The 12,646-nt window shown below is 45.9% G+C and overlaps 1 protein-coding gene and 1 long non-coding RNA gene across 2 annotated transcripts; both read right to left on the reverse strand.

Annotated features, from left to right (window-relative positions):
* Nucleotides 1–790: 790 nt before the first annotated feature.
* On the reverse strand, nucleotides 791–3,664 carry LOC128305322 (uncharacterized). Its single transcript, XR_008287457.1, has 2 exons — nucleotides 3,436–3,664; nucleotides 791–3,207 (listed from the first exon to the last, which is right to left on the reverse strand). It is a non-coding gene; the product is annotated as an uncharacterized LOC128305322 (long non-coding RNA).
* Nucleotides 3,665–3,667: 3 nt separating this feature from the next.
* LOC128305321 (protein Gawky-like) lies at nucleotides 3,668–9,987 on the reverse strand. The gene is made up of 7 exons (XM_053042709.1): nucleotides 6,401–9,987; nucleotides 5,909–6,325; nucleotides 5,164–5,693; nucleotides 4,942–5,077; nucleotides 4,376–4,867; nucleotides 3,937–4,273; nucleotides 3,668–3,848 (listed from the first exon to the last, which is right to left on the reverse strand). Exons 1-7 carry the CDS (start codon nucleotides 9,461–9,463, stop codon nucleotides 3,703–3,705), a joined length of 5,121 nt encoding a protein of 1,706 aa, XP_052898669.1. The 5' UTR covers nucleotides 9,464–9,987; the 3' UTR covers nucleotides 3,668–3,702.
* Nucleotides 9,988–12,646: the final 2,659 nt, after the last annotated feature.

The following is a 12,646-nucleotide window of genomic DNA, read 5'->3' on the forward strand; positions in this document are numbered from 1 at the left end:
TTATCAATCGGTTTACACAATCGGCGGTGATACCACCAGTATGTTTTCACCCTGCTATTGAAAGCGTTACAGAGACAACATAAGGCTTTTGACTTGACTTTTTCGAAACATACACGCGCCCACACACACACACACACATACACGCACGTATCACATGCTTGGGGAGGGAGGGGGTGTATTCTGGTATTTTGTAAGATCTCGAGCAGACGGAATTGCATGATTTTACTTGCTCTGCTGCCTTTTCACAATAGGAACAAAAATTTGGTTTACTAATTCGATCAGCAATCTACTAGGCCCTCCACTCCTCTCTTCTCTCTTTCTCTCTCTCTCTCTCTCTCTCTCTCTCTCTCTCTCTCTAGCTTGATTCTGTGCTTTATTCTCTAAACTTCACAATCTTTTTCATTTCTGGTAATGGACTACAATAGCTTTCGACAAAGTTATCAGCAAGCGTTTCCCGTTTGTTAGTTATTGTTTCCTCACGTATGTGTGTTTTTTTTTTCGTTATCTTAATGCACAAATCAATCCACCTTTTTCGTTCGTTGCACAAAACTTTTCGATTTTGAATTTAAAACAATCTAAACAAAAAATAAACAAAACAAAATCCCTATATGGCTAGAAGCGCGTGACTTAATAACGTATTGGAAAACGAAATCAATCAGTAATGAACTAGAGGTTCGTGACTTTTTTGTTACTATGGTTTTTTTTTCTCTCCCTCTCTCTCTCTCTCTAATTGTCTCATAAATTCCAACCGTTTTTTGTTCTTTTTTGTGTTTTCGTTTTTTTACACTAATTGCTCAATGTCTTTCCTGGTCGATTTGGTTTTGTTGTTGAGTTTGTTTTTGATTTTGCTTATCATAAGTGCATCTTTATTTTATCTTCTTCTGCTTCCTCGTCCAACTAACACGATAGGCATATGTGATTACTTCTCTTCCCCTCTCTCTGTTTCTCTTCTGTTCCTCACTTTTATTATTATGTTCGTGTTTTTTTTTTGTTTAATTCCATACCCTCATCCATTCACTCGGCGGTACGTACTTTCAATATCTTATATATTACGTTAAATTATTAATTCGTTCGCTCACTTTCTCTGCAGGTCTTTTTAATCTCACATTGTTATTTCAGAAACAAAACAGTCATAGCTAAAACCGAGCAAAACAGTAAACATAAAAAAAAAACAATAGAGAACCTTGGACGACGAGGTACGGAGATATGCGAGCGGCGATTCTTACCGGTGCGGTGTAAGTCTATGGAAAGCGCAATTGTGAATCAGCTACATTAGCTACTGGCTTAGCTGTCGTTTGGTTAGGACCGTTGGCCGTTGATGCATAAAAACGCGAGAGACAGTCGACACAAGACGTCTCCTTTATACACACACACCTGCTGATGTTGCTACACACTGAAGAACCCATGGCTTCCGTGCGCAAAAAAAAACGAAGGTAAGTAGGACGCACGGCACGGGTAGAACTAGGCAACGGCACGTCGCATATGGCGCGCTTGTGCGATGAGAGCGCGAAATAAGGTGCACATTGAAATAGAAAATGGTAGAATGAATCATTCTACTACTCATTTTCTTGACTAATTTCTTAATGCTAAGTTTCTTTTTTTTTGTTTTTGATTTTATCATTTTCCTGTTTTGGTTTTACGTTTTTTTTTTCTTTTTTTGTTTGTTTGTTTGTTTTGTTGTTCTTATCCATTACGGTACACATCATCCTTAGACACTATTCTTATGCACGCGCTACGTATGTGATTTATGACCTCACATCAGGTCCGAGGGAGGAAGGGGCAGGGTGGATTTAGTATTAGTTACTTAGTGTACTACACTTTATTAATTTGCTTTGTTTGGCTGAGTGTATGCAATGTTTGTGTCTCTTCTATTCACAAAACAGCCGATTCTACAAGCGTCATAAAAGGAAATGTTTTTTTGTTGTTGCTTTTGATATATCCATATTGTATTGTATATGTAGATATATGTTTATGTATTTCATTATTCCACAGCTCTGTTCTTCGCGTTATTCTTCCTCCACTATTTAGAGTTAGTACTGTTTCTTCCGTCTCTTCCATAACTTCAGAAACAGAAATAAAAAGAAGAGGGACAACTCTCCGTACAAGGAAGAAAGTGGATGGATATAATTTATGTTTTAAAAAAATAAAAAAAGGAGAAAAATCACTTAAGACAAATGCTAAATATCTACATTCTGTATATGCATCGAGTACACAATAACTTATAGCAATAATAACATTATTAGCTTTCGATTTCATTTGTAGCACACTTCCGTTTGTTTAATATTACTTCATCATTTCACCAACAATGCAAGAGAAGCAAATTTTGGTCAACTTCTCGCTAAACGCTCACCGCAACATCTATCTTATTCTTATCACACCCTGTGGTTTCACTACTAAATCATCGTTTGAGATTTTCTCATGATGAGGCGGAAGGAAAATATGTCTCGCTTTGGAGAGAAAAAGGGGTGGGGAAGAGTTTGTATTTTTCGTTAAACAAAAATCAACAAAACAAATTTGCTCCGACCTAACTCGCTTACTAGAGCTAGATTTTTCTCTTTGACTTGAAATGTATCTTGCCGGCCCGAGTCATTTGGAACCTACGTACATATATACACGTACATAGCATTCTTTAAGTTTCGTCTCAATTTTTACTGTTTTTTTTTTTGTTTTTTAGTAATTTTTGTCAAGACCATTTTGTTGTATTATTAATGTGCTTTCGCGTTCTTATTCAAAATGTCTTGCTTGTTTGTTTTTTTTTTGTTGTTTTTGTTTTGTTTTGCTTTCTATCCAATTAATTATTCCATCTCATGTCGTCCATTCTTCTCAAATATATATAATATATTATTTAAATTGTATAAGATTACATTGTTTAAAAAATGATAAAAACATTCACAACACCTTAATACTACGCCAGACGCGAAACCGCTGACTTTCAAAAGACACTTTTTAGGTTTCTTTTTTTTGCTTTTTGTTTTACGCCATCATTTCCCCTATTCTCGACTGTTTATCGCTTTAAATCGCTTCCAGTGTTAATCTCGCAGGTTTTGCGCTTTTGCGTTCAGCTACCCACACCATCATTTTTAAACCATTGATGAACGTACTTCATCCGCAACACAGTATTTTGTTTGGATTTACGAATGTGTGTTGACTTGCTGTATTTCTTGTTTGCATATCAGCCAGCAGCGCAGCTTTAAAACTATTTAAATTCTGCGAGAGAAATAGGATGGGAAAAGAATGTTCGTATCTTAATGTAAACGTTAAGCCGTTGCGTTTCGTACGATAAATGTAACTTAATTGGGTACAGGCATATGGTGTTATTGGTTGAACAAATTAAAATATGGTAATAGTAAACAAGTGAACAAGTTTCATCTGTTTCATAACAACTACCACTATCACTACGGGAGGAGGCATCAAAGTTTGATCATTATAGCTTACCTTAACTACCTTAAGAGCAATGTATTACTTTTTTGGGATGTGTCATCTGCCTTCTTCAATGCGGGCGCAGGAAACAATGACGACGACGACGATGAGGAGTGAGAGCTGAGCTCTTAACGCCGTATTCATCATAATTTTATCACCTATATGCATGTGCAGTGTTAAAACGTTCGTTATTTCTTCGGTTCGGAGAGGTGGAGTAGCAGCAGTGATGGATTTCGAGCCAGGTTAGTTGCGCTCAGCAGCGATGGTGCTGTTTCGCAATCATCAGTTCAATTCCGTCCCGAGTAAGCTCTCCGGAAGTAGCGAATTCAGGCTTGCCGGTGTGCCCCGATCACCGGGGCCACCGTCTAGCGTGTTCCACAGGTTGGAGCTGCTGTTACCCGTGCCCCAAGAGTTCGAGCTCCACGTATCTGTGCGAAATCGCAGTTAGGCAGAAAAATTAATAACACTGAAATTGATCTGAAACAAAAAAATCGTGTCACTTAAGCCCCTACTTACCCTGAACGACGGAATTGGAGCGTCCAACCATGGGTTGTGATTGAGCTGCAGCACTGAGCCGCCAATTCTGTCCACCGCCACCGCCGGTCAGTCCGTTCGCCATACCATTGCTGGTACCTACGAGATGGGGCAGGATGTACTGTATGTCACTTTCGTTGGGTATTTCCGCACAGATGGTCGTGTTGCCCAGCTGACAGTTGTTGAGTGCCAGTTGCGCTTTCTGCGCCTCCTCGCGGGTACCATATTTGCACAGAGCAATACCGTGGTTCAAGAAGAGTTGGAAATTTATGACCGGACCGTGCTGCAAGCACAACGTGCGCAAAGTTGAACCCTCAATCTGCAGATGTAGAAATTAGGTAAAATTGTGCAAAAGAATTACTTTCAAACATTCAAACGACAACACCACAAACAAAAGCGTTTTCAGAAAACAAAAACATACTTGTGCGGTAAGATTTTTGAGCATAATCCATGTCGACGACCACGAGTTAGCTGATGGCCCACCACTGTTCCACGTATTGCTGCCACTGGCCTGGGTGCTCGGTGTATTCCAACCGTTCGTATCCATCTTGCCGCCGCCGCCCGCTTTACCAATGCCTCCCATCATACCGACACCGCGTCCTTTAGCACCGTTGCCACCACCACCTAGTGGCGTTTCCCACAAGTCCGCCGGAGGCATGGTCGGTGTGTTTGGATCTTGCCAAGGGTTCTTCTGCACCTTGCCGCCATAATTGCCGCTCTGTACGCCACCGCTGGATGGATTGAAGCTCCAGGGAGATTCAGTTGGTGATGATTTGCTGTTGCTTGCACCACTACCAGAACCACCACCACCGAACAGATTTGACTCCTTGGCGGCAGCAATCGATAGCGGATTGCGTGCAACACTGCCCGGTGTTATTGTAGGATCATCCTCAATTCGCGTCGCTTGTGTGCCCTATAGGAGCAGAGAGAGAGAGAAGTTTAACTTGATTTCCAAGAACACAAAGGACGAAAGACGCGTTGCATTACCTTCCATGGTTTACCAGGTTCGAATTCGGGCACCAGATCGCTGAACGCATCGTTACCACCGGGCCAATCCTTGTTGTCCTGTGAGCTAGAGTCCGGCCAACCATCCCCTAGATTGTTACGTCCGTTCGACCAAGTACTGATCGATCGCACACGTAAAAAGAAGTAACACAATTTGAGTAAATGCAACAAATTTACATTTAACCACCGTCGGTAAATAATTACCCATCATCGATGCCCGAACCGGGCGGACCAGATTTGGAGCTTGCACCGGGTGCACGGACAAAATCGGTCAGATCCGATCCGTCCTTGTCGAGACCACCTGCAGAGGCGCTATTCGGCGGAAGCTTCCATTTCTGCAAACGCGACTGTTGACTAGTATTACCGCTGGATGGGAATGGCACACCACCGCTCTCTTTCAGTGCCATCTCTGCGAAGCTACCTGGTAGCCCGGTTAGGTCGGACGGTCCGCGGAAGAGATCGGTTCCCGGATGATTACCGCCACCACCGGCCGCAATCGATGACACGTTCACATTGGCATTCAAACTACCCGGATGAGGCGGTTGCTGTTGGTGTTGCTGATGTTGTTGTTGCTGCTGCTGTTGCTTCAAATAATTCGCCTGCTGCATGTTGATTTGATTCTGCAAGCTCGCTATCTGTGACTTCAGCTTGTTAATGGCAATGGACATTTGTACGGCGTTCACACCACCACCGCCACCGGTACGACTCAGATTGTTTTGCATAACATTCAATTGCTAAAATGGGATGGTGTCAAAGAGATCACATAGAAAATATAGTTAAGCAGTGTCAGGACGTTGGCAGGATGTTAGATAGGACCGTCTAGAATTAACATGCACTGAGATTATTTAAGATAAACAACAGATGAATTCGGTTCATCCCAAATAAATTCCATGCTTCTGCTTCGCGATTTAATTCGTTCAAGGTCAGCCCCAAGCGGTTTGTGCCTTACCTTAATGTGAGTCAGCAACTGATTAAGAAGCATCAGCGTCTGAGGCGCTAACGGTTGGTTGAGAATCTGATTCTCCAGGTACCCGTTCTGGACGGCCAGCTGTATTTGTTGAACCAACAGGCGCAAATGGTGGTTCGATATTTGCTGCGATTGTGCATTCGACTGATTCAATCCACCACCACCACCACCGCTGCCGAGTGTTCCCGGTTGTTGCTGCTGCTGCTGCTGCTGCTGTTGGCCTCCAAACACTCCTGCACCTGCACCTGGAGGACCACCACCACCAACGGGACCGCCGCCGTTACCACCAGCACCCCCATGACCGGCGCCACCACCAAACTTCATGCTGTTAAAGGAACCGCCACCGGCTGCAGATCCATTTCCGCCCCCGAAAACGCCACCACCAAGATTCTGATTGTTCTGCAAACGAAAGATACAAAATGAAAAGAGATTTGAATACAAAAAATGGGTAATCGCGCCAGATGTGTTGTTTACCTGCGGGAACGCCATGGGACCAACACCGGCAGCAGCTGTAGCAAAGCGCCCGTTTACGCCACCGCCGCCCACAAACTGGTCACCCGCACCGAATCCACCGTGACCACCGTCCGGACGCCGAGACCAATCCGATCCACCGCCGCCGCCGCCGCTGCTGCGATGCAGAAACTCCAACGATTCCTCCACGTTCATGTTCGTCATACGCAGAACGTTCTCCACGTCTTCCTTTTTGAAGCCCATATCGCACAACTGCCGATAGGGCTTGCTGCACCGTATGATCTCGAGCGTATTCATTTTGTTACTGTTCGGAGGCAGTTTGCTCTGCGGCGGCATTCCCCAGTCCGAGTTGCCCATATCCATACCGCCTGGGCCACTGTTAGCACCACCGGGAGCACCATCGTTCCACCCACCGCCACCGCCGCCACCACCTGCGGAGGACATTTTGCCTTTGTTGTTCCAATTGTTACCGTCGTTCCACAGGGAATTGCCGCCCATTCCACCACCAGGCGGTTTATCCTCTCCCCAGTTGTTTCCTCCCGCTCCGGACGGTACATCATCCGCGCCCCAGTTGCCCGCTCCACCACGCGGTCCAGCACCGAGTGCGGCGGCTGGGTTCTGACCCCACAGGCTATCCGGTTTCATTGGGCCGCCCGGCCCAACGCCACGACCAACCAGTCCACTGTTGCCGGGCAGATTACCACCACCACCGACCATCGCATTGCGGTGCATCAGATTGCGACCCATAACACCGTCCGCACCCGGCGGGCCACCGAGACCACCGCCACTGTTATCATTCCAACCCGATACGTTGCCGGAGTTTTGTCTGTTGAGCGCATTCTGACCCCAGAGGGCAGTACCATCGTCCATGTTGTTGCGACGCACCCCGCCCACCACCGGTGGACCACCGCCCGCATTTGGATCGTCCCATCCCGAGCCGGCAATCAGCTTAGCGCCGCCACCAACACCACCAGCCACACCGTTATTAACCGAGCCGAGCGGATTGTTCGAAGGCCACTGATTACCGCCGCCCTGTCCACCCACGCCTCCGGTCGGTGTTCCCGGTGTGGTGGCCGTCGGTGGCATCTTTTGTTGCATGCTCGACATTTGATGCTGATCCCAGAGACCAACGTTTCCGTTCAGTCGGCCAGATATACCGCGCGGATCGCCACGTATCTCGCGGTTACTGTCCATTGCGCTGGCGATGCGTATGTTGCGCATATCGAGCCCGGTTGGATCGAGACCTCCAGCTGCTACCGGATTACCGCCAACGCGACCATCTGCTGCTCCGCCGGCACCACCAGCACCACCACCGCCGCCGCCAGTCGCTCCCCAGGCACCGCTACCACCGGCAGCTCCTGCACCGGCACCAATTCCTGAACCCCACTCGTTGTCCTTCTTCAGTCCGCCGGCTACATTTGGTGCCATCGTACCGACACCACCGGGTGCACCACCTCCGGTACCGCTCCACATACCGGTGGCTCCAGCTCCCACTCCAGCTCCGCCCACTCCACCCGAGTTCCACGGTGGTTGCTGTGCTTGCTGCTGACCGGCAAGCTGTTGCGATTGCTGCGGTCCCGGAGGCTGATCGCGCATGCCAACACCTGGCCCACCCGGTCCAGCTGCTGCACCCATCGATCCGTTCCACCCGGACGCCGGTTCGTTGGCTTCATCATCTTCGCCCCAGGTGCCGCCGTAGTTGTTTGCTGGGCCCCAGGGAGTCTTCTGGACGGGTGGCTGTTGTTGCGGCAGCTGACCACCGTTGCGTAGATTCGCTTCCCAAAGTTCCGTACCCGTGTTTGTCTTCCACATGGGAATACCTGCCATCGGACCACTGGTGGCACTGTTTGGGTCCGTTTTGCCGCCGGGTTCAGGGGATAATGGCACCTCCCATAGTGTGTCCTGATCCACGTTCTCCGAACCCCACCCATCCTGGGCGAACAATGACTCACGCAGAGAGTTCAAATGCTCTAGCTGGTTTTTGGCGGCGCTCGACTGCACCACGGCCCCTCCTGCACCGGCCGCTGCTGATCCAGACGCACCACCACTTCCAGCTTCCGGTTGGCCCGGCTGCCCAGCAGCTTGTGCTGCTGCTCCAACTTGCTGCTGCTGTGACACCGCTGCTGCAACGCCTTGCTGATCTTGCTGAGGACCTGCGCCAGCATTGTTTCCATTGCCTGCTACTCCTGCACCTGGTGCACCTTGCGAAGCCGATGGAGCTTGTGCGTTTCCTCCCGGTCCGTTCCAAGAACCTCCAGTCCCTCCGTTACCACCATTCCCTCCACTGCTACCACTTCCCTCGGGAACACTGCCTGAGCCTCCGACGCTGTTCGGATTTACCGATGGTGCGTTGTTTTTCAATGTCTGTCCGCCTGGGCCTGGTCCATTCTGTTGGCCTGCACCACCCCATGCACCGGTGGTAGGTGGTACGCCCACCCCCGCAACTTGTTGCTGCGGACCTCCTGGTGCACCGACGGCCGCATTCGATTGTTGCGCAGAGCCGCCTCCAGCCCCACCAATCGGTCCCCAGGTGCTACCGGTTGGATTATTCGTAGCAGCGGGCGTACCCCAGGCACTTGTACCATTGTTAATGGAATCTTCCCCACCGCCTAGCAACCTTAAACGTATGCGCTGCGGTGATACCAGCCGGCGAAGGGACGATTCCAGCTCCGTCAAACGCAACAGTTCTGCAAACTGTACGAAATTGCTGCTTGAAACTTGCCGATGAGCAGGCTGCTGATATTGATCTTTCTCGTTGATTCTGCTGCTGTTTTGCTGCAGCTGCTGTTCTGATTCCGTCTTTTCCGTTGCATTACCATTATTATCCTTGTGTTTCAGTGGTGGTTCGCGTATGGAATTCTTAATTGCTATAATTTGGTCATCACCCAGCTGCTGTGCTTCCTTCTCCATCTCTGGCTCTAGCTTCTTATCATCCGCTTCACAAATTACGCTAAGTTTAGTTTCGTTTACAACTATCAGGTAATGAGATAAATCACATTTCATATTCACAGTGTCATTTTCGTTATTCTGCATCTCTTCCTCGCCCTTCTGATCGCCAATCGCCATCGTTCTTCTGAACACGGGGGATGCTGCCAATACGCCTGATGATGACGATGATGATTAACTTCAAATGATACTACACACGTGCACACACAGTATAACAGCGCTGCTGCGGCTACCCCCTTACTGCCGCACTGCTTCCAATGATAATACGGACTCTTCTACAACCCTCGAACGGCGGGAGGATGTTGTGTTTTTTTTTGTTGTGATGATTTTGTGTCTTGCTCCGTAAAACCTTTTTTTTAAATACCACAAAGACCGGCGTTGTCGATCGTGTGCGCGTCCTTCGTCACGCAGAAACCACCGGGCGGCGATGCGAAAAACTGTCTGAACGGTTTTAGTCTAGTGGCTGGTTTCACGTGGTTTTGTGCGTCCGCTAAGGAACACTGGCACATAATAAAGGAAATTAATATCACCTTTTCTCTACCTTTCTCTTCCTTGCCTTACGCTTCTTCCAGCAGGATAGACTCACGCACGCAATGAATGGTTTTGGCGATGGAGAGATGAGCAAAGTTTAATGCCAAGGCTTGGAAAGAGGGTGAATCGGTTCCCAACACCCTGGCTTGGCGGTTGTTAACCACGATCAAAACAGTTAGCTACTTTAAGAGAGGATGATGTCGATGCAACAATCCCTGATTGTGTGTGATTTCAGACTCATAGATCGATTGTGTGGTAGTTATAATAGTAGTAGTAGTAATGGATAATAGGTTTGGTATAGCAGTTCCCGATGTAGTTCTACTCCTTCTTTGTGACGTATGTTATCGGCGTAACTGCTAGTGGTTTCTTCACTTTACTGCTGGACTTTCGCTACAATAGTATTCCGTGTTTCAACCCGTTCAACAACGACCAGCAAGTCGTCAATAGTGGTGCGACTGGTTGAGTTTGATGCACTTTTGTAACATCGAGCAATAATTTGTATTCCTTTTTTGTTTAAGTAAATTCATAAAAGCGTATTCAGACTTGTTGGTGAAGTAGTGTTGAGTAATGGCAACACAGCAACAATTATTATGCTACGTTCGACTATATATGCTGCTGTTGGTTGGTTGTAGTAGAAGGTTTTAGAAGTAATAGTAATATAGTTGCGGTAGTGTACTAGTAATAAGATCAATTGCAGTGCGCTTCAGCCTGCTAAGCGTTTTTTGTTTGTTTGTTTTGTTTTACCACGGAGTGTTTTTACAACAAACAACCGACAAGAAACTTGGCAATACTGCTAGGAATCGTAATTCTATTGGAGTTTTTGGTTGACTTTATATGCTTCACGCCACTGTACCGAGAGCAATGGGAGGTTCCTGCTGGGAGAGCTAAACCTATTGCTTGGCAGGCTGGATAGTGTTATTTTGCTTCGTCGGAGTTCGTCGTCTTTCAAATCTAGAGAATTCACAACGTTCCTTAATTACGGTTTTCCAACAGCTCTGCTACACGCTGCTGGACTAGATCCTACGCAGGGATGTTTGCTTACGGAGAGAGGGATTGCTTAACGTATCACTTTCAATCCTATTTGCTATGTAACTTATTGTTTGCGCTGTACTGTGTTCTGTGGAGCAGAGTTGTGAGGAAAAATTAAGATGCAAATTAATAATGCGTTTATATGATCATTCAAAGTTACTTACACGTCAGATTCTTAAAAGTCGTTTATAGTCGTTAAATCATGTTATTGTTGAACTGAACGGCATAGATTTTCAAAGAATATCTGCAAATACAAACACAAAAATGATTAGATTATAAGTAAAACATGTTATTCGTGTTGTAATTTGAATTGTCATTGAAAGCAAAACGATCCAATGTCAAGCGTAAACTAAAGTATACCTTAAGACCTCTCAATTTAAGCCACAGATAACCAGCCATTAGGCTAGCCAAGTCGAGAAACAGTTGTATAATAACAAGAAATGATAAATGATTGAAATTTTGCTCTAGTCACTCCCAAATGAGCTTATCTCAAATGTATTTTGAAATCCGAATTATCGGAAATTATTAACATGATGCCCGTGTCTGTGAACGCTAATCTTATCTAAAGCACACTTTAATTTCGTTTATATGAATAGGTCCTTCATGAGCACTGCCAAATAACTTATGCTGGTGCGTACTGGTGCGAGATGCTTTGTAATGTATCGCCTTCCACATGACTTTTTCGATCTCTTCAAGCTTAGTGGCGATCGTCCTTCCGTTCTTGTTTGAAACATTACATTTTAAAAGCAAATTTCCCTTCATGCAGTTGTCATGTTGATGTACACCGCCATCACCACTGTTCCAGTGTTAGCACCGTGCGTGATAACGAAGCGGTTTCGATAGTGCACGTTGTAGTAGATCTACCCTTATCAACCAGATACTGAGATACAGCAGCACTTCTACCAAAACGCAACACATTTGCTCTCTTACTGAAACCACACGAATATGTTTGCTATCTTTTTCGAGAAACAAAAAAAAACAGCATTGTAGCGCTGTAGCTCTGTTATTGCTAGGCTATGAGAGTTTCATCTATGCACATTACACAACAAGCAATGATTTTTTTTTTTCGTTTACCACGGCAGAAAATTGCGTATTTGGGAATGGCTTTCCCAAATTCCCGTAAAAATGTATCGAATAAAGTGCAATCATACTTTTTGTTTAAAATATCAAAAAATTACCTTTCTAAAAGATGATGATTATGATGATGATAGGAGTCGGGTGTGCTTCACTGCTGGATGGCGATATAAATTTGTGCTGGTGGATTTTATTACGATCCCGGTTCAAATCGCGTTCCTTAGCCGACAGACTCCTCCGAGACAGAAACACTGTTGCGTTTGTTTGCTGGTGAGATCTTAAGACCGCCAAATTACACACACTCGTAGGAGATGTTTTCCGTTTGCTAATCGCGTGAGATATTCCGTAGTACGCGCTACTCTAGTCGGTGGTTTTATACTTGCTACATATGAGTGACACACGTTACGAGCGTATTCCGTGTACTTGCTAGTGTTTAGAATTATTAGCCTTTAAGCACTACCAAGATATATTGTCAAGATCACGAAGAATGTGTGGAACGAACTTTCCGTTACGGAAAAGCCCTTTTTGCCGCCCTCCTGCAGCCTACTAGTATTTTGTATTATTCGATCTTTTTTCCAATTTCACTCGGAATAGCAGTATGATTATATGTTTGTTTCCTTTCACAAAGGAACGTTGTTGTTGATGTGCTCTTTTGGTGTTATTATCGAC

The sequence above is a fragment of the Anopheles moucheti genome, chromosome 3, assembly GCF_943734755.1.
Source record: "Anopheles moucheti chromosome 3, idAnoMoucSN_F20_07, whole genome shotgun sequence".
NCBI lineage: Eukaryota > Metazoa > Arthropoda > Insecta > Diptera > Culicidae > Anopheles > Anopheles moucheti.

Excerpts from the sequence above, each read along its gene's own strand:
- LOC128305321 (XM_053042709.1), bottom strand. The coding sequence starts at position 9,463 with ATGGCGATTGGCGATCAGAAGGGCGAGGAAGAGATGCAGAATAACGAA. Across the intron at positions 6,326-6,400 it reads GTCCCATGGCGTTCCCGCAG|AACAATCAGAATCTTGGTGG; the intron begins GTAAACAACACA and ends TTTCGTTTGCAG. Across the intron at positions 5,694-5,908 it reads AGTTGCTGACTCACATTAAG|CAATTGAATGTTATGCAAAA; the intron begins GTAAGGCACAAA and ends ATCCCATTTTAG.